Genomic DNA, 23,965 nt, shown 5'->3' on the forward strand with positions numbered 1-23,965 from the left:
CAAATGTGGTGAAAAAGAGCTAGGGTGGGGGCGGGGCTAGGATGGGGCCCTATCAAATTGGTCTGCTTAGGGCCCCGCACTTGCTAAGACTGGCCCTGCTTGAGTACAGTTATAAAATGACTCCCTATGGATCTGTGTTGTCTTTTGATAAGGTATGAAACTTAAAAAAAAATTTTTGATTTCCTGATTGTTTTAGATCTACGTCTGGCCTCTTCTGGAAACACTATTCTCTGAGGTTTTAACAAGAGAAGAATGGCTGAAATTGTTTGACAATGCATTTTCCAATCACCCCTCCTTCTTTCTGATGGCGGCAGCAGCATATGTGATATGTTCCCGAGCACCTTTGCTGCAGTGTAATCAAAGAGATGATTTTGAGGTAACCTGAGCCATTAATATGGTAAACTGATGTATTGTTTCAAATTTTGCTCACTGATTTTTGGTCACCGTTGCTTCTTAAATGACAGCTTTATTTCCTGAAATGCATTGGGTGCACCATTGTAAACCAGATCTGACTCATTAAGCATATCCAATGTGCTTGTGCATGTTTACCCATTTACTACTGAACACTGCACATAGCTGAGTCTAGCAGCTGAGAGGACATCAGAGTCAAGCTAACCTTGTCAAAATCCATACTGCTAATGCATCAGCAGCCTATATCTTAATTCTAGGCCCACCTATCCCTTAGAAAGAATGCAGTTTATAGCAGGGGCGGTCAAGCATGGTTCTTAAGGGCCACAACCCAGTCAGGTTTTCAAAATTTCTGCAATGAATATGCATGAGATTGATTTGCAGGTATTACTTCCATAATATGCAAATATATCTTGTGCATATTCATTGCAGAAATCTTGAAAACCTGATTGGGTTGTGGCCCTTGAGGACCGTGGTTGCCCACCCTTGATTTATAGTGTTAAAATTAGAGGGATTCCTTGCACATAATTTACCTGAAATGTCACTTGAGTCCTTGAAGTGCTCTGGAGAGACGAAACCCGTGGTCGGGCACATGACTGAATCTAAAGACAGCTGTTTATATTTAGAGCTTCTCGTGTGAAGGTATTTTGAAAGTAGCTCGGTGTTCAGAGATGCCATGACACGAACAGCACTTCCATATCATCATGCTGATCAATCCATAGACTGGTGGGTTGTGTCCATCTACCAGCAGGTGGAGATAGAGAGCAATCCTTTTGCCTCCCTATATGTGGTCATGTGCTGCCGGAAACTCCTCAGTATGTTCTCTATCTCAGCAGGTGGTGGTCACACACAGCAGCAGCTCTGGCTAGGTCTCCAAGCCTAATTTTTAGGTTTTGTTGAGTACCTGGGGTTGAGGGCTCTTCTTGAGCAAGTGCAAACCTGGTGGCGCCAGGTCCCTCCTTTTCTCCCCCCTCCCGCTGGCTCCGTTAAAAAAAAAAAAAAAAAAAAAATTTTGGGCGTCCTTAAGGGCGTTTATTTCGACGTTTATTTAAACGTTTATTGCAGCTACTCACTGGGACACCAGGTCTTTACAGCTCGGAGCGAGAAGCAGGTAATTTTTACCTTTTTATAGCGGGCAGGGGGTTCCCCGATCGATCTCCACGTGGCCTATGGCGTCGGAGGGCGAGGGCGCGAAGAATCGCTCCCCGGACCGCGTGTGCGCTTCTAGCGGGGATGCGGGGGTCTTAAAGTCTGATTCGCCCTTGTTGGGTGTCGGTTCGGAGGCTGGTCAGTGTCCCGGGTCTTCCTCCGGTGCGGTGGTTTTTCCCGCCATATACGCCCATCCCCCGCTGCTCGCCTCCGCCATCTTGGCCGGCCACTCTGCTCGGACGGCTTCTTCTTGGGCCGCCCTTGAGCTGGGAGACGTTAATGCCATGGCCGCCCTTGATTTGGGTGACGGCAAAAAAGCGGCTAAAGTTAAGCGCCGTTCTTCCCGCGCGGCTCCTTCGCGGAGTGTCGCGCCGGACGCCATCTTGGATGCGCAGCATTTTCTCCCCCGCTCTTGCGAGCGCCGGTTGAGGGTGCATCTAGGGCTGTGGCCCAGGCTGCTGAAGTGCACAGTCTGGAGGGTTTCTCCCCCGAGTTTATTTTTGCTGCTGCATCAGGCCTTTCTTATGCAAAACGCTGCCCCTTCTCCCTTGTCCGATAAAGGGGTTGAGGCCCCCGGAAGTAAACGCCCTCGGGTGGATTCCCAGGCCTTAGAGGACTCTGTTTCCTCTGATGTAGATGAGGGCAGCGTATTTGAGTTCTCCCAACGGTCCTTTGGGGATTCCTTGGAGGAGACGGATTCCCGCTCGGATGGAGCGGATGACCCCTCTGCAGCGCGGATCTTTCGCTCAGAGGATTTGCCCAACCTGTTAGTGCAGGCCATGAGCGTTTTGAAGATTTCCTCTCCAGAGGACGTCTCTCCCTCAGCCCCTGTTGGCTCCGCCATTATGCTGGGGACGAAGCGCCCGCCTAGAACCTTCCACGTGCATGATGCCATGCACACCTTAATTTCGGCTCAATGGGATGTTCCGGAAGCGAGCCTCAAAGTGGCTAGGGCTATGTCCCGCCTCTATCCTCTGCCTGAAGGTGAACGGGAGGCCTTTCTTTGGCCTACCGTGGATTCTTTAATCACTGTGGTGACTAAGAAAACGGCGTTGCCGGTGGAAGGTGGCACGGCCCTAAAGGACGCCCAAGACAGAAGATTGGAGGCGGCCTTAAGGTCGTCCTTTGAGGCGGCTGCCTTAAGTTTGCAGGCCTCAGTTTGCGGCTCCTACGTGGCCAGGGCGTGCCTGACGATTGTGCAGCGGGCTTCCCCCTCGGATCCTTCCTTGAGGGCTGATTGGCCGGCCCTGGAATCGGGCTTGGCTTATTTGGCAGACTTACTGTATGATGTCTTGAGAGCCTCGGCTAAAGGTATGGCTCAGACAGTCTCTGCGTGGCGGTGGCTTTAGCTGAAACATTGGTCTGCGGACCACGCCTCTAAGTCCCGCCTGGCTAAGTTGCCTTTTAAAGGCAAGCTGCTCTTTGGGGTCGAGCTGGACAAAATTGTGACCGATCTCGGCACGTCTAAGGGCAAGAGGTTACCAGAGGTCAGGGCTCGGGCCAGTGCTCGCCCCGGTAACTCCAGAGGACGGTTTCAGGAAGCTCGTCGGTACCGCCTGGGCAAGTCGGGCTCCTCTGCCCCCTCTTCCTTCAAGAGGAACTTCTCCTCCAAGCAGCATTCCTTTCGCAGAGACCGCCGTCCCGGAGGTGCGCCCTCCGGTCCTCCCCCAGGGTCTCGTACCCAATGACGGGGTCCTGGTCCATGGCCCAGTGCAGATTGGAGGACGCCTGTCCTCGTTTCTGGGCGAGTGGACCAGGGTAACTTCAGACGCTTGGGTGCTGGAAGTCATCAGAGACGGCTACAAGCTAGAGTTCTGCCGACCCTTAAGAGACGGGTTTGTACTCTCTCCCTGCAAGTCTCCGGTCAAAGCTGTGGCAGTGCAGCAGACCTTGGACAATCTGATCCGCCTGGGTGCGGTCGTTCCGGTGCCAGAAAATCAGCTTGGCAAGGGACGTTACTCTATTTACTTTGTGGTACCAAAGAAAGGAGGTTCTGTACGGCCTATCCTCGACCTCAAAGGGGTCAATCGGGCCTTGAAAGTTCGGCACTTTCGCATGGAGACTCTCCACTCTGTTATAGCGGCAGTGAAGGCAGGGGAGTTTCTGGCATCCTTGGACATCAAGGAAGCGTACTTGAATATTCCCATCTGGCCTCCTCATCAACGCTTTCTGCGTTTTGCAGTCCTGGGCCGACACTTCCAGTTCAGAGCCCTCCCGTTCGGGTTGGCTACTGCTCCGCGGACCTTCTCCAAAGTAATGGTGGTCATCGCGGCCTTCCTGCGAAAGGAAGGAGTACAAGTTCATCCTTTTCTGGACGACTGGTTGATCCGAGCCCCCTCTTATGCAGAGTGCGGCAAAGCTGTGGACCGGGTGATTGCTCTTTTGAGCTCCCTGGGGTGGATCATCAACTGGGAGAAAAGCCAGCTGCGCCCGACTCAGTCCCTGGAGTATCTGGGAGTTCGATTCGACACCCAAATGGGCAGAGTGTTCCTGCCGGACAATCGGATTGTCAAACTTCAGGCTCAGGTGGACCAGTTCCTAGTAGCCTCTCTGCTTCGGGCTTGAGACTATGTGCAGCTGTTGGGCTCTATGACGGCCACGATGGAAGTAGTGCCCTGGGCCAGGGCTCATATGAGACCGCTACAACACTCTCTGCTGCAGCGCTTGACTCCGGTGTCAGAGGATTATGCTGTGCGCCTTCCCTTGGACCCAGCAGTGCGCAAGGCGCTGAGCTGGTGGCTGAAGACAGACAAGTTGTCTGCAGGGATGCCTCTTGTGACCCCAGAGTGGATTGTCGTCACGACGGACGCCTCTTTGACGGGCTGGGGAGCCCACTGCATGGGAAGGACAGCGCAGGGGCTCTGGTCTCCTGCAGAGGCAAAGTGGTCTATCAACCTCCTGGAACTCAGAGCCATTCGGTTGGCGCTTTTGGAGTTCCTCCCGGTACTGGCGTTGAAGCCAGTACGGGTCCTGTCGGACAATGCCACGGCTGTGGCCTATGTCAACCGCCAGGGAGGTACCAAGAGCGTCCCTCTAGCCAAGGAAGCCATGAATCTATGCCAGTGGGCGGAAGCGAACCTGGAACAGCTGTCAGCGGCCCACATTGCCGGAGTCATGAATGTCAAGGCGGACTTTCTCAGTCGCCATACCTTGGATCCCGGAGAGTGGCAGTTATCGACTCAGGCGTTCTTGGACATCACGAAGCGCTGGGGCCAGCCGAGCCTAGATCTGATGGCATCATCGGCCAATTGCCAAGTGCCGCGCTTTTTCAGCACCCTCGATCTCTGGGAGTAGATGCTCTTCTCCAACAGTGTTCCCACCCTGGCCCATGTTGGGCAGGGTACTAGACCGGGTGGCAAAGCATTCGGGCTGGATAATCCTGGTGGGTCCGGACTGGCCCAGACGTCCCTGGTATGCGGACTTGATCAGGCTCTCAGTGGACGACCCTCTGCGACTGCCAGTGGAGCAGGGCCTGTTGCATCAGGGTCCCGTGGTGATGGAGGATCCCTCCCCCTTTGGTCTTACGGCCTGGCTATTGAGCGGCAGCGTCTGAGGAAGAAGGGCTTCTCAGACAAGGTCATCGCCACTATGCTGAGAGCGAGGAAGCGCTCTACTTCTACTGCTTACGCCAGGGTTTGGCGTACCTTTGCAGCGTGGTGTGAAGCAGGCTCACTTTCTCCCTTCACTGCTCCAATTTCTTCAGTGCTGGCGTTCCTGCAAGAAGGTCTGGAGAAAGGCCTGTCGCTCAGTTCCCTTAAAGTCCAGGTAGCGGCTCTGGCTTGCTTCAGGGGCCGCCTGAAGGGTGCTTCCCTGGCTTCGCAGCCAGATGTGGTACGTTTTCTCAAGGGAGTTAATCACCTGCGCCCTCCTGTGCACTCAGTGGTGCCTGCGTGGAATCTCAACCTGGTGCTAAGAGCCTTGCAGAAGCCGCCTTTTGAACCCTTGTCGAGGGCATCTCTGAAAGACCTGACGTTGAAAGCAGTCTTTTTGGTGGCTATCACTTCAGCCAGAAGAGTTTCCGAGCTCCAGGCACTCTCATGTCGAGAGCCTTTTCTGCAGTTCACTGAGGCAGGAGTGACTATTCGCACAGTGCCTTCCTTCCTGCCCAAGATTGTTTCTCGCTTCCATGTGAATCAGCAGCTCTGTCTCCCTTCCTTTCGTAGGGAGGACTACCCAGAGGAATACTCTGCTCTCAAATATCTGGATGTGAGACGAGTCATCATCAGATACTTGGAAGTGACCAATGATTTCCGGAAATCGGATCATCTGTTTGTCCTGTTTGCAGGTCCTCGTAAGGGTCTGCAGGCTGCTAAGTCTACAGTGGCAAGATGGGTCAAGGAAGCCATTGCAGCAGCTTATGTGGCCGCGGGGAAGGTGCCGCCTATCCAGCTGAAGGCTCACTCCACTAGAGCTCAGGCGGCCTCGATGGCAGAGGCCGGGTCCGTCTCCTTGGAAGAGATTTGCAAGGCGGCAACTTGGGCATCGGCCCATACCTTCTCCAGGCATTACCGCTTGACTGTGGCTGCTCGGGCGGAGGCCCGGTTTGGAGCTTCAGTGTTGCGGTCAGGGATTTCAATGTCCCGCCCTGGTTGAGTACTGCTTCGGTACATCCCACCAGTCTATGGATTGATCAGCATGATGATATGGAAGGTAAAATTATGTATCATACCTGATAATTTTCTTTCCATTAATCATAGCTGATCAATCCATAGCCCCTCCCAGATATCTGTACTGTTTATATTCTGGTTGCATTTCAGGTTCAAGTTTAGTCTTCAGTCCCTGTTCAGGAGGACTTCGTGTTCAAGTTTTTTCAATTGGATTCTTCAAGAGTTGAGACGAGTTTGTGTTACAGTGAGCTGCTGCATTCCTCTCCCCTCCGTTTTACGGGGCTGGATTGAGACATAAATTCTGCCGGCGCTCCCTCCCGCTTCGTGCGGCTGTAGGGCAGCTTTGTACCCCTCCCGCTTCGGCGGTGTTACAGTCAGTCAGCTCCTCCCACGGTTGCAGGATAAGCCAGATCCCCCGCATCGGCGGGGTGGTGTCCCTCCCCCGCTCCGCGGGGATGAGCTGGACGGATTCCCCTCCCCCGTTTCGGCGGTGGTGAGCTGGGCAGAGTGTCCCTTTGTGGGTGTAATTCTCTACATGCTGAGTCCTGCGGATGGAGCTTTGATATCGACATACTGAGGAGTTTCCGGCAGCACATGACCACATATAGGGAGGCAAAAGGATTGCTCTCTATCTCCACCTGCTGGTAGATGGACACAACCCACCAGTCTATGAATTGATCAGCTATGATTAATGGAAAGAAAATTATCAGGTATGATACATAATTTTACATTTTAAGATAAGTACATGATTTAAAAAAAAAAATTTTCAGTTTTGCACAATATGTGGTAAAGGTGAATTGTTTACATAAAATAATTTAAAGAGGCAAATTTTTTTAAATTTTAATATAACTGGTTTTGAAGCATATATACAGCCTTTGGGAATGACCCATTGAAAGAGATTAAAGAATTATATTCACTTTGAAGTGTCATTGGATGATGAGTGACTGACAATATAGTCTGAAGGAAGCCTTATCACACCATTATTTATGGATTCCTCTATTGTGCATTGAGAAAATATTGTAATGAACATTTATTTAGTAGTTAATATATTATAGCATCAGGTGTAGCATTGGTACATTGTATTTGGAGTTTTGCAACTACATTATTTATTGGATTTTTCTAAGTATAAGCATATTCTAATCTGAACTGGTAGGTTGAATGAATATGGTTTATGGTTTATTGAATTTAATGTACAGCCTTTCCTATCAAGATAAGGTGGTTTACAAATCAAAGTTAGAAGAGGAAAAAAACTCCGTTCAAATGATAGGTTATAGGAAGATGGGAGAAACGATACAGGAGCATTGGAGTCTATAGTGATCATAATATTGAGTATGAATGCCACTTGTTAGTACTGATCCTGGGTTCCCTGTTGTTAACATACATTTCTTTCTTTTTATAGTATTTCTTCCATCATCGGAATACCTTGGATGTTAGCACTATCATTAAAGAAGCTTACCACCTCATGGAGGCCACCCCAGCAGATATCCATCCAAAGCATCTGCTGGAAGATTTTATTCCCCTCACTAAAGGGCAATATCCCATATTTAACAAATATCCTAAATTCATTGTAGACTTTCAGAATCAGGAGCGAGAGAGGATTAGACAGGAGGAGCTGGAATACTTACGAGAAAGGTACTCTGGTTACTTCTGACCTTCCATATTCTTGGTCTAAAATCTGACAAAACACTTCATGTATTTGCTAAAAATCTCTGTATTTATACTGTAAACTTATAAGTGCATGATATGTGAAAAATAGTTTATGAATTATTGTCTCATTAATAACTTATTTGTATGCCGACTTTCATTCAATCATGATTTGTTCATACTATAGACTTCCTGCATGGCTAATCAAGTGCAAGGTTAGGGATCAACTAAAGCACCATAGTTTTGGAGGGAGCAAGAAAATATAGGGAATTGAACCCTTGAAGAACCTTTATTTGGGCGGGGAACGACAAGTTTTGTTGCTGTTAATCAGAGGAAAGTAGGTTTCTGTTCAGTTAATGGAAACTTAGTCCTCTGGTATCTTGCAGAAAGGAGGTGGATAATTGGAAGGAAGAGACTTAGTTGATATGGGAATAGCTGTATATTAATTATCCACCTGTCAGTTATGCTGTGCCATGTCTCCTCACAAATATGTTAAATGTCCTTTTCTGTCCTCGTCTGTAAGATGTTCTTTTCCTGATAGCCCAAAACAGACAGTAGATGGTATTACCTACTCACTAGAGTACCGATTGAAGATTCTAGGAATAATTATGGATAACTTCCTCACCCTTGAACCTCAAGTACACTGGGGGCAAGACTTTAACGAGCCTTTAACGAACAGTTTTCCTACCCTGGCATGCATTAAAGCCCAATTTCCGACGACGGTAGCAGCAAACGAAAACGGAATGCAGATGAGCAAATTGTGTAGAACCCCTATTGAAATGAGATGCACTAAAGTTTTCCGCTTGCCCTAACGATGGCAAACTACGGGAAAGCTAGCGAGAGGTCTGTACCTCTTGTTGTGGCTGCCCGGCTAAAACTTAAATGTAAAAACAAAAAACCGTGAAGGGGGCAAAAACGCTCGTCAGGAGCGTCCTTTATTGACGCCTGAGGTCGCCGCTGCTCCCCGCTCCCCCTGCAAATGTAAAAAGAAAAAGGATCTGGAGTGGGCAAAGGCGCTCGTCAGGAGTGTCCTTTATGGACGGCCTTCCCCCTGCATTAAAAAATCAAAACTTTAAGCTGCCCCGGCCCCCTCCCTTCCTCTCTTTCTCCCCAGCTCCGCCTCCCGCCATCCTCTGCCCCCACCGCTCCCCCCCTCCACTGGGCCCCCTCCGTCTTACCGGGCCCGCGCAGCGCCTCTCACCTCTGTGTGAATGCGCTGCATGGGCAAGAAGAACAGCTGATCGCCTCTTCGCCGAGTCTTCGGACGTCCCTCCTTTCCTCCTAGGCCCGCCCTCGTCTGACATAAATAACCTACTGACTTGGCGAATCTTCCGATCGCTTGGGAGATGGTATCACCTGAGAGTGTGTCGAAGTTAGTCCAGGTTCGGTCAGCTGGATGTTCACCAGGGATTGGGTCTAGGCAATCCAGGAGTTTTGCGTAGTCAATGGTATTGATAGGTAACGTGAGTCGTAACTTTACAATTTTCTCTTTGAAGTATTTCGCAAGATTGTCTGCTGATGGGGTGTCTATGCCGTTAGAAGTAACTGGTGTAGTATCTAGTAATTTGTTCACGAGTTGGAAAAGTTTATGTGTATCCTTGTAGTCTGGTCCAATTTTAGTTTTGTAATATGATCTTTTAGTTTGTCTAATGGTGTATTTGTATTTTCTTTGTAGTTGTTTCCTAGCGTTGAGTGTAGAGTCGTCTTTCTTTTTATTCCATGCTCGTTCTAGCCTTCTAACAGGCTTTCTGCTTGTGATGTACCTGCCAAAGTTGTTAGTGTGTGTTTTTGCCTCTGCAGCAAGTTAGTCTTCATTTTCTTTTTTTTTAACCTTCTTTATCAATGCTTTGCATCTAACTTGCCAGTGCTTATGTTGCTTCTTATTTTCTTCATTTGGGTCCTTTTTCTGTTGTTTGAAGAACATTCTTTTGGCTCTAATAGCCTCTTTCACTTCACCTTTTAACCATGCTTGTTGTCATTTTCTCTTCTTTCCACCTTTGTAAATATATGGAATGCATCTGGTCTGGGCATCCAAGATGGTATTTTTAAACAATGTCCATATCTGAATTAATGTCCTATCCTTGCATATGATCCTTTTAGCTTCTTTTTAACCATTGTCCTCATTTAATCGTGGTTGCCCTTTCAAATATTAAATGCTGCTACAGTAGATTTCCTTTGTGGCTTCATTCCAGATAGTAGCTCAAACTTGATCATGTTATGATCACTGTTTTCCATTGGAATCAACACCATTGCCTCTCGTACTATGCCCTGCACTCCAGCAAGGACTAGTTCTAAAATGGTTCCCCCTTTTTTGCCCAACAGACTTCTGCAGTCTGTGCCCTGGATGTGACGGAGACAGATAGGATAAAATATGCTACTATGACAGAGTGTCTTGGAAGTTTTTGTTTGGTTTTTTTTTTTTTTGGCATATTTCATATGGAGTCTCTCTTAAGATGCAGTGAGGGCCTTGTATAATAACCCCAAGCAGAAATATTGATTAATGGAATCCTCACGGAACCCATTGCCATAGGCTGGGGCACTAGGTAGGGCTGCCTACTCTCACCCCTGCTTTTTGTGCTGATACAGGAAATACAAAGCAATCCAGAAATCAGTGGATGAGGCTGGGCAAGGACATCTTTACCGTAGCTAGTTTTGCAGGTGACCTTTTGTCCACCTTACCAGTCCCCAAGTATCTTTGGCTGCTCTACTGGATAGTTTCCAGGAATATGGCCCCTGGGCACTAAGAGTGGTCTGGGCCACCCACCCGGCTGCTGCTCAATATTCCCCTCTACCACTGTGTTGCTGTCCCCCTTACCACTGCAGCCGATGCCCCCGCCATCCCGGTTCTACCTGAAGGGCCCTGGTGGTCTAGTGGCCTCTGTGGGGGTGAGCATTTTCTTTCCTTCCTACTGCGCTGCTGCTATTTCCCTGCCCGCCGCTGTAGTTTCAGAATGGCAGCAGAGATTTCGTATGGTAGTCTCGTAGGTCTCAACAGCAGATGCAAATTTTAAAAACTGGCATATTTTAATCATTATACTATAGGTTAACAAATAAAACAAAAATGGAAAATATGATGATACCATTTTATTGGACTAAATACATTTTTCAATTAGCTTTCAGAGGCCAAAACCTGTTTCCTCAAGTCAGGACAGTATACTGCTGTTAAGGTATTCTGTTCTGACATGAGAAAGGAGGGTTGGGTCTCCAAACATGAGTCAAAAATGTATTAAAATTAGTCCAATAAAGATATCACCTTATGTCCATTTTCTGTATTTATTAACACAGCTACCACACTACTTTATCCTAAACTAAAAATAAAATTCATTTTTTCCTATCTTTATTGTCTGGCCGTTTACTTTTTCTAATCGTGTTGGTCCCAGTCTCTTGTTTCTTTTTCCCTCAATCTCTTCTTAACTCTCGCCGGCATCTACCCCTCTCTCTCCCTCCTTTCCATTCAGCATCTGCTCCCTCGCTCTTTCTCTCCCCCCTTTCCATTCAGCATCTGCTCCCTCTATCCCCCCCTTTCCATTCAGCATCTGCTCCCTCTTTCTCTTTCCCCTTTCTATCCAGCGCCTGCGCCCTCTCTCTCTCCCCCCTTTCCATGCAGCGTCTGCCCCCTCTCTCCCCCCTTTCCATGCAGCGTCTGCCCCCTTTCCATGCAGCATCTGCCCCCCCTTTCCATGCAGCATCTGCCCCCCCTTTCCATGCAGCGTCTGCCCCCCTCTCCCCCCTTTCCATGCAGCGTCTGCCCCCTCTCCCCCTTTCCATGCAATGTCTGCCCCCTCTCCCCCTTTCCATGCAGCGTCTGCCCCCCTCTCTCTCCCCCTTTCTATGCAGCGTCTGCCCCCTCTCTCTCTCCCCCTTTCCATGCAGCGTCTGCCCCCCTCTCTCTTCAGGTCATCCACTTAGGTCTCTCTCTCTCTCTTCAGGTCATCCACTCAGGCCTTTCTCTCTCCCCAGTTCCATCCAACTTCTGCATCCTCTCTCCCCTTTCCATCCAGCATCTACCCCCCTCATCCAGTGTCTGTCCCTCTTCTCCCCATTTTCTTCTGGCATATGTCCCTTCTCCCCCTCATCCAGTGTCTGTCCCTCTTCTCCCTCGTGACATCTGGCCCTCCTCTTCTCCCTACATCCGACGCCTGGCCCTCCTCTTCTCCCTACATCCGACGCCTGGCCCTCCTCTTCTCCCTACATCCGACGCCTGGCCCTCCTCTTCTCCTTACATCCGACGCCTGGCCCTCCTCTTCTCCCTACATCCGACGTCTGGCCCTCCTCTTCTCCCTACATCCGACGTCTGGCCCTCCTCTTCTCCCTACATCCAACGTCTGGCCCTCCTCTTCTCCCTACATCCGACGCCTGGCCTTCCTCTTCTCCCTACAAAGCTCAGGACCCAGGCTATAGATTTGATCATGTTATGCTTGTGTGTTGGTTCATGGTAGCTTTGGATGTAGCCAACTGTTGTTTATGAGGTTAAACTGGGTAAAGTTAATTGATTTGATAAACGGTATATAAGAGGCTGTCACCATTTTCTTGTTTGCAGTACATAGAAGATTAAGTTGGGCCACTATAGAAATTTAATTTGGTTTTCTGAAGAAGAGTTTTTTCCATGAAGCACTTATTTCAGAATATGGTATACCAGAGTGGAATATGTGTGCTGAACTTCAGCCTCAACTTTCAAAATATAATTGTTTTTCTTTGTGTACAGTAGAGGTATTGAGAGATGATAATAATGGACCAATGATATTATAATGGTTGTAACCCAAGTGAAGTGCTCTTTCAGTTTTGATGTTCAAACAAAAAAATTAGTTATTGAATTGTTAATGCCAGAGATTGGTTTTGAAGATAAATGCCTATGTTGTCATTACAAAATATCCTCCCAGTTCCAGCACAAGTAGCAAACAAATACTGATGCACATATTTACACCTGCTTCAGTGTACTGTCAAGATGTACATGTGCATATTAGCCAACTTTTCAAAATTATTGGGGGTGTTAAGCCCAATGGAAACAGCCACTCCCTGGACACATACAAGGAATTTTCTCAATATTGGGGGCGCTCAAGCACCCACAGAGCCGGTTCCTATGTACATGTGTGCATGTATTACAGTTATATCTCTGGGATTGCCTTTATGTGGTGTCCATATAATTTTATAAAAGGCCATTTCTGCATATAAAGCAAGCTTTACACGCTCTGCTACTGCATGACATTGAACCTCTGCCACGATATACTAGAATAATCTGTAAATGGTGTGTGAAAATACTAGGTACAATTCAGATGGACAATAAATGTATAAACTTATTCCAATGAAATGTGAATCACTCTTTGATATAAAAATAGACAAAGCAGAAATTTCCAGTTTTAATAAGTTATTCATGGGGGAGATGACAATAAATGACACAATATATAAAAAAAAAATGCTGTATTTCAATGCTTCCCAGTCTGTAGATTGCAGCCCCAAATGGAGTCACTAAATCCTTATTTGGGGAAAAAAGTATTAACATTATCACTAGGCCTCTAAAACATCCTGCAACAGTACAAGCAGCAAGATAGAGCTAGGGTTCATATAATTGCACCACACACAGTTTGTGAAGCACTGTGCTACATTTGTATAAAGAATTGAAAAGGAACTTTTTTATATAGCAGATTCATTTCACTTTGTTCCTGTGGCCCCTGACCAATGTATATCCTGAGCTTTGTCTTTATACTTCACTATTTTTGCTCAAATAAATACATTTGTGTTTCTTGCAGGCAATTAGCTCATGAAATGGAAGCTGAAGCACAAAAACGAAAAGCAGAAGATGAAGCATGGTACCAAGAGCAAAATCTCCTTCAAGAGGCTGAAAATCAAAGGAGAAAGATTTTATTGGAAGAGGAACGCAAAGTAATCGAGCAAAGGCAGAGGTCAGTCACCAGATACCTAGTATCACCCAGTCTGAAAGTCATGCATTCAGCATCTCAAAACACAGAGGATCTTTGCCCAAGTAAACATTATAAAAAATAATTTTGAAAGGGATTTAGCCAGACAACAGAGTAGGTACTAGATTAGACTGCTCTGGTAGGCTGTTGTCTCTCTCACAGTGACCAAATATGTGTGTGTACTTTTAGCTAGAGTAAAACGACTTTCTACTTGTGGTGTGTTTAGGTCGAGGGCACAGATAAGGATGTAAACATACTTACAGTATTTTCAAATGCATATGTGTTTTACCTCTACATGTATAGTCACCTAAATAGCAGATGCCTAAGTAGTTCTTTTGAAAATTGAGTGCAAAGTGCATGAATACAAAATCCACCATACCTTGCACCTAGGCAATCTTTTCAACATTTTCTTATTTGTTTCAAAAGCTTTTGCCAAGCATATCAGTGTCTTTCTCGCAGCTGATGATATACTGCTATTACTGCATTTGATCCCTTTAGAAGTTTGGGGTTTTTTTTACACTCATTATTGGTGGCTATACAGATTAAATATCTAATTTTGTATTTTTTAGGAATACAGTGATATAAAAATATTTAGTACAATAGTGAGTCTTTTAACAATAGTTTTAAATTTATATTTCTCAAACATAGGCATTAAAGAATTTTTAAAGCTTCCTTCAGCTAGCATTCAACTTTTCCTTAAAATAGGTTCTTGTGAACCATTTGGGCTTTTTCAAATCTTGCTGTTTTAAGAGTGCCATGTTATACTCTAACACTGTATATTAAAGTGCTGGGAACCTGGATTTGTATGCCTTATCCATTAAAATTGAAGAGATCTAGGTACACTGTGGAAGTGGTGTACTTAGACCCAGGGAGGGAAGGAATATATCTGTGGGTATTGTGGTGGGCCCATTCAGTCAACAAATGATGTTAATGGTACAGATATGCCTCATAACATATTCATTAGGAATATCTCCAAAGTAACTGTCAAAAAATGTTAACCTCATTCTGAAAAAGAAAAAACTTGTTATGTCAGTTCAAATGCTAAACCAATCAATGACTCTGATTAATCTGTTAGGGATAATAGTAGTTCATTGAAAGATATAACGTTTCTTATAAGTACTGATGTAACTAAGAATAGGTTGAAGGCAACAGTTAGGATTTCCATCACAGAGTAAAATGGTAGCAACATTGTGTATGGTTAATTTCCATATACCTTTATAATTATATACCTCCAAAGGAAGAGAATGGGGTTTGGTAGTACCTGTCCTTACCAAACAAGTTTTAAACGTTGACTGTGAGGTGGGAGGCATGCTAGCTTCTTTGGGTGAACTTGAAAACAGTCAACCAAGGGATTTGCAAAATTTTTCAGTATTATCATCACTCTGGAGTAACTTTATAATGCCTATAGTACCATAGTAATCAGTGACAAGGTCTAAGGAAAACGGGGTAATCTGCTTCTAATTCTGCAGAATATTCTAAACCGCAAATGACAGCATACCAAAAAAAAAACATGTAAAGAAGTCAAAATTTAGACAACAGTATGTTGAATTTAAGTCTTAGAAAAAGGTATACTCAAAAATCTTAAGCAAATGTATAAAGAACAGAATAAAAGCCAGTATTAGAGCTGAAATAAGGAAGAGGGCAACAGGATGGCATGATATCAAAGTGGTAGGCTAATATAAGTGCAAGGTACAAAATAAAACATACTCTAAAAAGAATCTTTTATATCTACAATGTGGGGAACAGTGGGATCAGAGAGAGAGATGCATGTTAACACATAGGATACCATTTAGTGGGATAGGTTGCATGCATGGTATCATAAGCATTATGTGCATCAGCTTGTAATGGGTCATACAGTGCATAGGCAGCTATGGTAGGATTTCTTTCAGTTAAAGCAGATTCAGTCAAATGTTGAATCAAACCTTTAACACAGTGGATTATACAACCAACATCTCACAAATACAAATACGGCAGTTTCCAAAGGCACTATCTAACCATCCTGTAAGTTCATCAGTTAAAGTGGAAAGGCCCTTTTAAAGCTCTAGTAATGTAATTAATCCAGTCAATATTCTTGTTGATTGCTGCTGGATTTGAGTCCACAATCTTTTCAACAGTGGCCAATCAAGATCACAAATACCTGACAAGATCCCGAAGGAGTTCAGTACATTTTATGCTGCTTATCCCAGAAAAAAGCAGTGGATTTTCCCCAAGTCAGTTTAATAATGGTCTATGTACTTTTCCTTTAGGAAGCCGTCCAGACATTTTTAAAACCCTGCTAAGCTAACCACCTTTACCACATTCTCTGGCAACGAATTCAAGAGTTTAATTACACGTTGAGTGAAGACAAAGTTTCTCAGATTCGTATTAAATTTACTACTTTGTAGCTTCATTGTATGCCCCCTAGTTCTAGTATTTTTGGAAAGAGTAAACAAACGATTCACATCTACCCATTCCACTCCACTCATTATTTTATACTCCTCTATCATATCTCGAGGGGAATTAGAAAAGGTACAGAGAAAGGCAATGAAAATGATAAAGGGGATGGGACGACTTCCCTATGAGGAAAGGCTAAAGCGGCTAGGGCTCTTCAGCTTGGAGAAAAGATGGCTGAGGGAGCCATCTTTTCTCCAAGCTGAAGAGCCCTAGCCGCTTTAGCCTTTCCTCATAGGGAAGTCGTCCCATCCCCTTTATCATTTTCATTGCCTTTCTCTGTACCTTTTCTAATTCCACTATATATTTTTTGAGATGCGGGAACCAGAATTAAACACAATATTCGAGGTGCAGTCGCACCATGGACATATACAAAGGCATTATAACATCCTCACTTTTGTTTTCCATTCCTTTCCTAATAATAACTAACATTCTATTTGCTTTCTTAGCCACCACAGCACACTGAGCAGAGGGTTTCAACGTATCAACAACATCGCCAAGATCCCTTTTTGGTTGGTGACTCCTAACGTGGAACCTTGCATTACATAGCTATAGTTTGGGTTCCTCTTTCCCACAAGCATCACTTTGCACGTGCTCACATTAAACGTCATCTGCCATTTAGACTCCCAGTCTCGTAAGGTCCTCTTGTAATTTTTCACAATCCTCTTGCGATTTAACAACTTTGAATAACTTTGTGTTGTCAGCATATTTAATTACCTCTCTAGTTACTCCCATCTGTAGATCATTTATAAATATGTTAAAAAGCAGTGGTCCCTGCACAGACCCCTGGGGAACCCCACTATCTACCTTTCTCCATTGAGAATACTGACCATTTAACCCTACTCTCTTTTTCTATTCTTTAACCAGTTTTTAATGCACAAAAGGACACTACCTCCTATCCCATGACTCTCCAATTTCTTCTGAAGTCTTTCATGAAGTACTTTGTCAAACACCTTTTGACAGTCCAGATACACAATGTCAACCGGCTCACCTTTATCCACATGTTTATTCCCCCTTCAAAGAAATGTAATAGATTGGTGAGGCAAGATTTCCCTTCACTAAATCCATGTTGGCTTTGTCTCATTAATCCATGCTTTTGAATATGCTCTGTAATTTTGTTCTTTATAATTGTCTCTACCATTTTGCCCGGCACCGACATCAGGCTCACCGGTCTGTAATTTCCCGGATCCCCTCTGGAACCTTTTAAAATATCGGCTTTACATGGACTACCCTCAAATCTTCCGATGCCACACTCGATTTTAAAGATAAATTACATATTACTAACAATAGTTCCACAAGTTCATTTTTCAATTCTATCAGAACTCTGGGATGAATGCCATCCAGTCCAGGAGATTTGCTTCTTTTCAATTTGTCAAATTGCCCCATTACTTCCTCTAGGTTTATAGAGATTTCATTCAGTTTCACTGACTCGTCAGCTTTGAATACCATTTCTGGCACCGGTATCTCTTCTAAATCATCCTTGGTGAAGACCAAAGCAAATAATTCATGTAATCTCTCCGCTATGTCTTTGTCTCCCTTGATTGCCTCTTTTACCCCTCGGTCAAATAGCGGTCCAACTGATTCTTTTGCCGGCTTCTTGCTTTTAATATACCTAAAAAAAAAAAGTTTTACTATGTGTTTTTACCTCCAACGCAGTCTTTTCTTCAAAGTCCCTCTTTGCCTTCCTTATCAGTGCTTTGCATTTTACATGACATTCCTTATGCTGTTTCTTATTATTTTCAGTTGGTTCCTTCTTTCATTTTCTCAAGGATTTTCTTTTATCTCTATTAGCTTCCTTCACCTCACTTTTTAACCACACCGGCTGTCGTTTGGTCTTCCTCCCTCCTTTTTTAATACACGGAATATATTTGGCCTGGGCTTCCAGGATGGTATTTTTAAACAGCATTCACGCCTGATGTAAATGTTTGACCCTCCCAGCCGCTCCTCCTCCTCCTTGTGATGTGGTGTCCAGACCGTCCGTTATGGGTGTGGGGATGTGCTGACTCTTATGGATGTGTGTCTCTGACCTAGAACCGGCGGTTCAAGAAAGGTTAGCCAATGTCATGTGCTGAGGGGACAACATTTTTGGAGCTAAAGTAGAGGAGGTCACTGACCTCATCATGAAACACACAGATACCATCCAAACACTATCTTAGCGCCCTCCACATGCACCCTCTACCTCTTGGAGGTTTTCCAGTGGGTCTAGGCAGTGACTTTATTACTCTCATAGGCATAGATTCCCGCCGCCCTCCTGCTCTGCCCAGCAGTCCCAGGGCCAGTGTCCCTGGGCCTGCCAACCCCGTCCTCAGAAGTCCCAGCCGGCGAGCTTTTGGCTTGCTCTGGGAGAGAATAACCACACTCCAAGTGATCGTCCCAGATGGCCTTCTGGTGAGGGGCAGGCTGAACTTTTACCATCACAAGTGGCCCCTTATAAGTGGTAGGTTCTTCAAATAACACATCTTGGTTATGCCCTCCATTCACAGCAAAAACCACCAAATTGCCCACAGAGAGCATCAGCTGTCAGCACAAGCAGGTACTTGCAGAGGAAATCCCCCCTTCTCCAGTCTAATGTGATCACGCCTGTACCACCAGGGGAGGAAGGGAAGGGATTCCATTCCAGGTACTTTTTATGCCCAAAAAATGGGGGGATTTTATACCATCCTAGACCCTAAGACTCTGAGCAAATTCCTGGTCAAAAAAAAGTTTAGGATGTTTTCTGTGGACACCCTTCTCCCCATGATTCAAGCAAATGACTGGCTATGATTTCTGGACCAACAGGATGCCTGCACCCACATTTCGATACTTCCCAGTGACAGGAAGTATCTCAGATTTTTGCCTAGGAAAACAGTACTACCAGTACTGCTATTTTGCCTCGTGTCAGCTCCCAGGGTATTCAACAGATGTCTAGTGGTAGTAGCAGCGTATCAGCGCAGGCTGGGATTGTATGTGTTTTCCTATCTGGACAATTGGCTGGTGAAGAAAACATCGCAAGAGAGGGCGTCAGAGTCCATATGCCTAACTATTCAGGTGTAGGAGTTACTAGGGTTGGCTATAAACTACCCAAAGTCCTGTCTGCTCCCAGTCCAGCGATTAGAATACATAGGGAGTCCAGCTAGATACATTGCAGGCTTGGGCTTTTCTTCCACAAACCAGAGTAGACACCTTATCAATGCTCGCTTCGCAGGGCCGTGCCAGCATGCAGGTCACAATTCGGCAAATGTTGAGGTTGATGGGCCACAAGACCTCAACAGTTCTTCACTCCCATTGTGCATCTCCACTTGAGAGAAGCCCAGTGGGCCCTAGTTTCCCAGTTGTCTCAGGCAGCTGGGAACTTAGCGGATGGCATCAAGATTCCCTCAGGATTGGCTCATGCCCTTCTCTGTTGGACAGTTCGGACGAATTTGACTGTGGGACTACCATTCCAAATTCCACATCCACAAAAAATGCTAATGATGAATTCATACAACTGGGGCTGGGAAGCTCATGTAGATGGGCTTCACACCCAAGGGACTTGGTCTGCTGAGGAAACATCTTCATATCAGTCTTCTCAAGCTGTGAGCCATTTGGAACGCCCTAAAGGCTTTCAGAGATTGTGTGCAAAACCATATTATTGTTATTCAAACAGACAACCAATATTTTATGTGAACAAGCAGGGGAGTACAGGATCCTACCCATTATGTCAGGAGGCTGTGGGCCCTCCTTCATGGGATGGGCCTCTGAGCCACATACCTTCCAGGAAAGGAAAACTGCCTGGCGGACAGACTGAGCAGGGTTTGGCAACACATGAGTGGTCTCTCAGCCACTCCTCTCAACAACAAAGTCCCCCAGTTCTGGTCCAGGCTCAGAGTAGCTTAATGGTTAGTGCAGCAGGCTTTGATCCTGGTGACCTGGGTTCGATTCCTACTGCAGCTCCTTGTGACATTGGGCAAGTCACTTAACCCTCCATTGCCCCAGGTACAAAAAAAACCCCAAATAAAACTTAAATTGTGAGCCCTCTAGGGACAGAGAAAAGTAGCTGCATATAATGTGTACAGTGCTGCGTACATCTAATAGCGTTACAAAAATGATTAGTAGTAGTTGTAGATCACATGGCAGACTGGTGTCAGATCCATTTCTCCTGCCTTGAGGGGAAGGTTTCATGCATGTTTATCCTCCAATATCTCTTTAGAGAAGACTTTGCTGAAACTCGAGCAAGATCAGGGAACTATGATTCTAATCATGCCCTACTGGCTGAAACAGATATGGTTCCCTTCCCACTTCTTCTGGAGTTATCCTCCAAAGATAAGTGGAGATTGGATTGTTTTCCGACCCTCTTCACACAGAACAAGGGATCTATTCTGCATCCCAACCTCCAATCCCTGGCCCTCATGGCTTGGATGTTGAGAGCATGGAATTTTTGAAACCTTGGGCTCGCTGGAGGTTGTCTCCCGCATCTTGCTGGGTTCCAGAAAAGACTCCATTAGATGGTGTTACTCTTTTAAGTGGAAAAGGTTTGCTGTCTGGTGTGAGGGAAAGGCCTTAGATTCCCTCACTTGTCCTACACAAAAACTGCTTGAATACCTCCTTCACCTCTCAGAGTCTGGTTGAAAATCAACTCTGTATCAATTTATCTTAGTTCTTACTATCACTGTGTGCGAGGTAAGCACAGCCTCTAGCTGTTCGCTTCATGAAAGGTTTACTTTTGACAAAGCCCCCCAGTCAAACCTCCAACTGTGTCACGGTATCTCAACATTGTCTTAACCCAGCTGATAAAGGCTCCTTTTGAGCCGCTTGATTCCTGTCATTTGAAGTAGTTGACCTGGAAAGTTGGGTTTCTGATGGTAGTCAGTAAGCTTCAGGTTCTAGTATCTAATCCACCTTACACTAAATTTCACCACAACGGAGTAGTTCTCCGCATGCACCCAAAGCACCTTCCTTTGATAGTGTCAAGAGTTCCATCTTAATCAGTCGTCCTGCTGACATTTTTTCTAAAACCACATGCCCATCCTGGCAAGAGTGTACTGCATACTTTGGACTGCAAGCGAACCTTAGCCTTCTATCTGGAGCAGACTAAAGCCCATAGACAGTCCACCCTTTTTTTTTTTAACCCAAACAGGATGACAGCCATCAGCAAATGCAAAATTTCCAGTTGGCTAACAGATTGCATTTCCTTTACTGATACCCAGGCTGGGCTGTCTCTGGAGGGTCATGTCAAAGCTCATAATATCAGATCCATGGCTACATCAGTAGCCCACTTGAGGTCAGCCTCCATAGAGGAGATTTGCAAAGCTATGACATGGTTATCTGTCCACACAGTCACATCTCATTACTGCCTTGAACAGGATACCCAATATGACAGCCAGTTCGGTCAGACAGACCTGCAGAATATGTTTGGTGTCTAGAATCCAGCTCCACCCCCTAGGTCCGGTTTTGTTCTGTTCCATGCTGCACCTCCACAATAAGTCCACAAATCGTTTCAGGTTGACTGAGTACAGACCTCGACGTTTTGAGTTCCTATTGTCCTAGAACTGTTGTTTTCAGTGAACCTGGTAGCTAGGGATTCCAACGTGTGAGAATACAATGGCCTGCTTGTCCTCGGAGAAAGCAAAGTTACTCACCTGTAGTAGGCTAGGTATTCTGACATATCCTTCCACCTCCTCTTGGAGTTGCATTCTTTAGCTTTTTATAATGACCAAGGGACCCAAGCTCGTGCGTCAGGCGGGAAGGCACCAACGCGTGCCTGGTGGGATGTTGCTAGAAATTTCTACAACTTGCTAGTCAGCATCCGCACCGGGCTCCTTTGGATGACGTCACTCACATGTGAGACTATTTGGCCTGCTATACTCGAAGAACACCTGCTGCAGCAGGTGAGTAACTTTGCTTAATCAGTAATAAATGTAGAAAATGGCTGCAGTGAAACGAGGGTGGCTTGTGTTGCTTCTGGCTTGCAATAAGTATAAGAGGTTCTAAATATAATGACCATGGCTACCATAAGTGTAACCTAATCTCTGCTGTAGCTTGTCTTAAGAAAAATAAACCCCAAAGATTTCAATATTTTTTCATATTCTCACTAGTCACATAAATATTTAAACATTTTTCTGATTCTGGGAATGTTCATCTCAAACTGATGTGATTAATAGGGAACTGTTACCTTCTTTAAAATATTATTATTATAGATGAATGCCATATTCACCAAGTAGGGTTTTATTATTTTGTTTAAAATGAGTCCTTTTTATTTTGTAATATATGGTGATACTGGAACGTATATTTTTGCATTTCTATATATGGAGCTGGATTCTTCAGTGACATCAAAAGCCAATGTCCTGTTGCGACTTATGAAAAATAGAAGAGCTAATGTTTTTTTTTTAATGGATGCTGTTTCCAAAAACACAATTGTGCTGAGTTGTCAAAAAATATATCCGCAATGGTCCTTTTCAAAATATTGCATTGTAGAAAGTGAGAGCTTAAGTAGTGGTCAACATACCTTTTTGTTTTCCTTAAAATTCTGGTTTTCTGCTTTCACTATATATATATTGCATAAAGGGTGGATGTTAACTAAGTCAGGCATGTTTTTCCTTGTTGCTGTGTTTTTGGCTTTGAAGACTGACTTCTGCGAAAAGGGATCTAAGATTGAAGGAGCTTGAGCTGCTAGACAGGGCAAGGAGGCGGTTTCTTAATCATCAGCAAAATCAGCGAAAAATGGAACTCAGGAGGCTGGATGATGAAATTGAAAGAAAGGTTTGGAAAAACTTGTTTGTATAGTTTTTATTTTATACAGACAGACTTCTGTTTTAAATGTCAATAGATTTGATAGCTAACATAGTTAGTGGGATTTTTCCCTTTATTTTCATATAATTATTTGGGACATTTATGGTCCCAGGTTTTACCTGGACCAAAGTATGTTTGTGTGCATATATCTCTCAGGTACTAAAAAAATCCTTAGTCTTTCTGTTTTATAATTAATACCACAATGTAGGAGAGGGTGTATCATGGCATCTTCTTATGCTTTGGATGCCTTATTTGTCTTGTTTCATGCACCTGAAAAGTGGCTCATCCCCTGATAAATCATGTCCTGATAATAAGTATTAATTTTGTAAAAATGTTTCTACAAATAATTCTGCTGTAGAAATGATAGAATACCTGTGTATTTGGTTTGGATTTCAGAGTTGTTTCCTCACCTTTCCAAACCCAAGCTCAAGTTGAGTTACAGATTCAGGTAATGCAGGTATTTCCTTGCTCTAAGTGGTAGATTTACTAACTCGTGTTAATTTCAATTTAATATGCCTTATTGCAATTAATGAAGGTTATAAGTAAATAGATCTTATTGATGATAGTTGAGCCAGCATTAAATAATGCACATAGAAAAACAGAAAATGATGACAGATAAAGACCATATGCCCTATCCAGTTTGCTTACCTATACCATCTCTGCTATCACTTCCTCACCCTTAGAGATCCTCTGTGCTTGTCCCATACTTTCTTGAATTCAAATAGTCATTTGTCCAAATATAATAGTTTTTATGAATCAACTGATGCTGTTTTTGCTCTGTGAGGGAAGGAGCCCAGATTGGAGCCCCATAACCAGAGAAAAGTCCTCCAACAGCCTTGTTTTTCCATGATCATCATGTCATGTAGCTCAGAACGTCACTATATTAGCAAAGATGGCACAAAGTCTCTCCAATGTGCCAGTATACTTTTTGGTGTGAGGGCAACTGAAAGACCTTTTTAGGAGTAACTGCAGAGCCTTATTCTTTAAGATGAGCTAAGAGACATTGTCAAATAACACAATTCCAGAGTCTAAAGGAACCCGCTTTCCAGTAATCTGCATTAGATA

General features: G+C 44.9%; 2 protein-coding genes across 2 annotated transcripts in view; both read left to right on the plus strand.

The window, feature by feature from the left end:
- The window catches only part of TBC1D31 (TBC1 domain family member 31), a 266,141-nt gene that overhangs the window by 203,830 nt on the left and 38,346 nt on the right, over positions 1 to 23,965 (plus strand). The window lies entirely within an intron of this gene.
- On the plus strand, positions 201 to 23,833 carry LOC115480192 (TBC1 domain family member 31-like). The gene is made up of 5 exons (XM_030218692.1): positions 201 to 376; positions 7,564 to 7,796; positions 13,556 to 13,708; positions 22,735 to 22,870; positions 23,297 to 23,833. Exons 1-5 carry the CDS (start codon positions 305 to 307, stop codon positions 23,333 to 23,335), a joined length of 633 nt encoding a protein of 210 aa, XP_030074552.1. The 5' UTR covers positions 201 to 304; the 3' UTR covers positions 23,336 to 23,833.

Source organism: Microcaecilia unicolor, chromosome 1 (genome assembly GCF_901765095.1).
Source record: "Microcaecilia unicolor chromosome 1, aMicUni1.1, whole genome shotgun sequence".
NCBI lineage: Eukaryota > Metazoa > Chordata > Amphibia > Gymnophiona > Siphonopidae > Microcaecilia > Microcaecilia unicolor.